This window comes from Gallinula chloropus (assembly GCF_964237585.1).
Source record: "Gallinula chloropus genome assembly, chromosome: 8".
Taxonomy (NCBI): domain Eukaryota; kingdom Metazoa; phylum Chordata; class Aves; order Gruiformes; family Rallidae; genus Gallinula; species Gallinula chloropus.
Window position 1 is genome coordinate 12,581,880 of NC_140093.1, and position 3,960 is coordinate 12,585,839.

The window sequence follows — 3,960 nt, forward strand, 5'->3', positions numbered from 1 at the left end:
CATGGGACAGAGAGCACCAAAGTAGGGACACCCACCCCCCAGCTAGTTGGGGTACTGAGCCATCCTCAGGAACATCTGCAGTGGCCCCTGCCAGAAAGGGCCAGCCCTGAGCCCATCTATGTTGCAAAGCTTTTGGGGCTCAGCTGGTGTCCTTTGCCAGGACCTCTGCTAGAAGGTGAAGCTGAAACCTGGGGGAGGCAACTTGGAAAAAAAAAAAGGAGTCATGGCCTTTGCCATTGGGATTTCCCTTTACTGCCCGGCCTGTGTTCACATGGCTGTGCTCCTCCGGCAGCAATGCTGCAGGTGAGACGGCGAGAGCTTCACTTGTCTTCTGCTGCAGGGCTCAGGAGCTTGGCTGGCCCCAGGGTGGTGCTCAGGTGGGAGATGGGGGCTCTTTTCCTCTTCTGCCTCCTTCCCAGAGACACTCCAGGCTCCATCTTGGCCCGCTCTGGATGTAAAACAGCTGTGGAGCCCTTCTTGAAGATCATACACAGGGCAGCCTCTGTGGCTGTAAACCTCAGACGTCATGGAGTGCCCTGGGCACAGCGGTACTGGGGGCTCCAGGTCTCCTTTCTCTCATCCATTGGTTCCCAGGGTGGCTTTTGTGGCTGAACCATCTCAGTCCCAGCTGCAAAAGCCCAACCCTGCAGGGTCCCCTCCTCCCAGGGCCCCAGCAGCATGGGGGTGTCCCACCAAGGAGATGGGTCTGGAGCAAGGTGATGGGAGGGCTGGGGCTCTACAGACAGGCCGTGGCAAGTGTGGGAAGGGGCAGGGGCACCCTGGCCCATAGGGGTCACTGGGGGTGTTCCGGGGGTGTGCAGTGAAGGATAGGGAGTCCCAGGTGTGGGGGGAGCTGTACAGATCACCCCAAAGGGCTGCACCGCTGCGGAGGAAGGAGCCAGGAGTGGGCAGCTTGCAGTCCACGTGGGTGCCAGGCAGGTGAGGAGCCGCAGTCAGGCCCTGGTCCCTCGCCACTCCACTGCCAGGCCGGCGCACGGGAACACTGTCTGCAGGTCCGCACGGAGCTGGGGGGAGAGGACAGATGTCAAACCACGATGGAGGGAGTCTCCTATGCCTCACCTAGGAGGGATGTGATCCTGGACCACAGCAGCCAAAGGAGGATCTCCCCTTCATCTGAAAGGGCTCCAAGTGACATTCAGCGCGGGACCCAGCCATTCCTCTCCCACTACCTGCCCGACCCCCTCCCCAGCTGGCTGGACCGTGGCTGGCAGAGGCAAAGTGTCACCCCCTCCAGGCACACCTCACCTTGGACATCAGCAGCTCCTGGACCGTGGTGTTCCCCATGTCCAGTGGGATGGTTATCCGCAGCGACAGAAAGAGGTGAGACGCACCTAGGGACCAAAAATATGGCTCTGGTTATTGTCCTTGAACTTTGGGCTGCACCAAAGGATCTGAGGGTGGTCTCTCCCCAGGATCGCTGGCACAAACATGGGACATCCACTCAGGTTAATCATGTGATGAACACCACTTACTAGTGTTGGATGTGGTGGGGGGGCAGGTGGGTAGCGTTGTTGGCAGGTTTCCAGGGGTGCTGGAGGTAGTGTCCGGGGTCCAGGTGGAGTTGGTGGTGGGGGAAATAGGCTTCGTGCCTGGGCAAAGCAACATTACATTAGTGCTGTCTGCACTGAGGTGCAGGATGCTCCTGCTGCTGGGGACAGACTGAGCCTACATGAAACCACATACATGAAGCCATCCAAGTATATTCCCAGTGTCTGTGAGGGCATCTGTCACCCTGACCCTGCCCTCTGGGCACCCCCACGACTGAGCTTACCCATGACTGCACTGAGGGTCTCAGGTACTGTCAAGGTACCTGGGGGTGGGCCCACAGTTGCAGTGCAGGTGTCAGGGGTGGTCCCGGACATGGCCCCACCAGGCTGTCTGGGAGTGGGAGTGCTCTTGGGGACCCCTGTGCTGGTATCTGGGGTGACCATGGTACCTGCTGTGGTTATCAAGGAATCGGTCGAAGTGGCTGTTGCTGCCGGTGTGGTAGGAGAAGGCAGAGTGGTAGAAGAGGCAGGGCTGGTCCCCAGGGGTGTGCTGGACCTGTCTGGGGTGGGGGCTCCTGTTTCAGGGCTGGAGGGATGGACGGTGCCTGCAGTGGTGGAGGCATTGATGGGCAGCAGTGATGATGTCTCCATAGATGTTGGGGAGGTTGGGGGAGTCGAGGGCACATCCACAACAGAGGTCACTGTAAAGAGGCATGAGAGTGAGGCACAGAGGGGCTGGCAGTGATATGCTGAATCCATGTGCCAGGGATGGCAAAGCATCACCACCAGCATGAGATCCCCAAGCTACATGTCAGCCACGGATCACCAGGAGTGGGGACTCCCTGTCCTGCACAGATCAAACACATGGATCCCCTGAAGACGATGTCATTAGCAATGCAGGGTATGTAAACGCCCCAGCCTGACAGAGCAGGAACAAGCCCTGGGTATCACCCATCTCGGGGCAGAAGCTGCAGTAGGCACCAGACCCGTTCCAGCACCTTCCCCCTCCCTGGAGGAAGTGGGACAAACCCGCCCGACGGGAAGAGCTGTGCAGGAACTGGTGGCCGTGGGACAGGCTGGAACCCGGCAGCAGCAGTTTACACAAAGCTCTCTGCTGCAGATAGTCAGGAACTGATAGCGCTGGGAGCAGACATGGAAACGGGGAGCCAGCCCCAGTGAGGGGGGGGCACAGAGGAAATCCCAGCTTGCAGCTCAGGGCCAGTGACTCACGAAAGCTCCGTGGGGGAGGTTGAGGGATGTGGGAAGGCTGTCCCCTCTGTCTGCACAGACCCTGTCCAGGGGAGCCTGCTGTCCCCAGGGGAACGCCTGAGCATCTGTTATCCTCTCCAAAATGATGCACAAAGCAGCCTGGCTGCCCAGGCCTCTATCGAGGGGTGCCTATGATGAGGCGGCTTTGAGATGTCAGGCTGGATTCCCCAGTGATCCCAGCACAAACCCAGTGAGTCTGGGGCTCTGCTCACGTGGGGGTGGAGAAGTGACCCACCAGGTGCAGTCTGCTTTCAGCCAACCCTGCCACTTCCCTTCCTGCGCTGCTGCACGCAGCAGCTGATAAACAATAATGTGGCAACGGGCAAAGGTCTGATGCCAGCCCATGCCTGGGTGGGTGTCTGCTCTGAAAGGCCTCGTCCTCACACAAAGGAGGACCTGTAAGTCCACCTCTGCTTCCTGTCTTGCAAACAGCACCCGCTACATTCCCCCGCACCCCACAGGCACCTGCTGGGCAAAGCGCCTCATCACCCCAGGGAGCGATGCTCCCTGCTCACCGCCCACCCCACAGAGAGCATCGCGCCCCGCTCAGCCCTTACCCAGCACCATGTGTGGCACGGCGAGGCCAACAAGGCTCAGCAGCAGCAGGAGCAGGGACAGCTCCCATCTTTGCCCAGTCATGTCCCCACTGGCACAGCTCTGAAGGCTCTCCGTGGGTGCAGCACTCAGGTTTCAGTGTCTCCTTTGCTCAGCAGAGGAGAAGCATTCAAGTAGGTCCTTTACTGTCCAGAATTTGGCAGTGAAGGGCGGGTTTCCACCAAACACGGAGAGTCCCAGGCACCAGCACGATGCCAGGCAGACATCAGCTGCACAGCTGGACCCAGAGCAGCCACAAGCAACAGGCAGATCAGGCTAGCAGGGCCACCCCTGGCACAGACACCAGGTCCCTGCAGCCAGGGACTGTGTTGTCCTCTGACTGCTGAGGTGATAGGGACAATGGGAAAAAGCCCAGGGAAGCAGCTGGCCTGCCTTGGACTGACCCTGTGCTCTGCCACAGGGGTGATGTTTGGTGGGTCCCAGCACCAACACCCTCAAGAGAGCACAGCCCCGCTTTGTCTGAGCGCAAGGAACTTGCTGAGAAAACAGGCAGTGCTCAGGAAGGGCGTGCTCCAGGCTGAGGGTTTGTTCCCTGGGCTGTCTGTACAGGCATCACTTCCCCGTGTCA

General features: G+C 59.6%; 1 protein-coding gene across 1 annotated transcript; it reads right to left on the reverse strand.

Moving 5' to 3' along the window:
- Window positions 1-261: 261 nt before the first annotated feature.
- On the reverse strand, window positions 262-3,596 carry LOC311194314 (uncharacterized protein). The gene is made up of 5 exons (XM_084267381.1): window positions 3,335-3,596; window positions 1,958-2,209; window positions 1,494-1,610; window positions 1,267-1,352; window positions 262-1,025 (listed from the first exon to the last, which is right to left on the reverse strand). The coding sequence occupies exons 1-5, from the start codon at window positions 3,414-3,416 to the stop codon at window positions 954-956; spliced, it is 609 nt and encodes a 202-aa protein (XP_084123507.1). The 5' UTR covers window positions 3,417-3,596; the 3' UTR covers window positions 262-953.
- Between the last annotated feature and the right edge of the window lie 364 nt (window positions 3,597-3,960).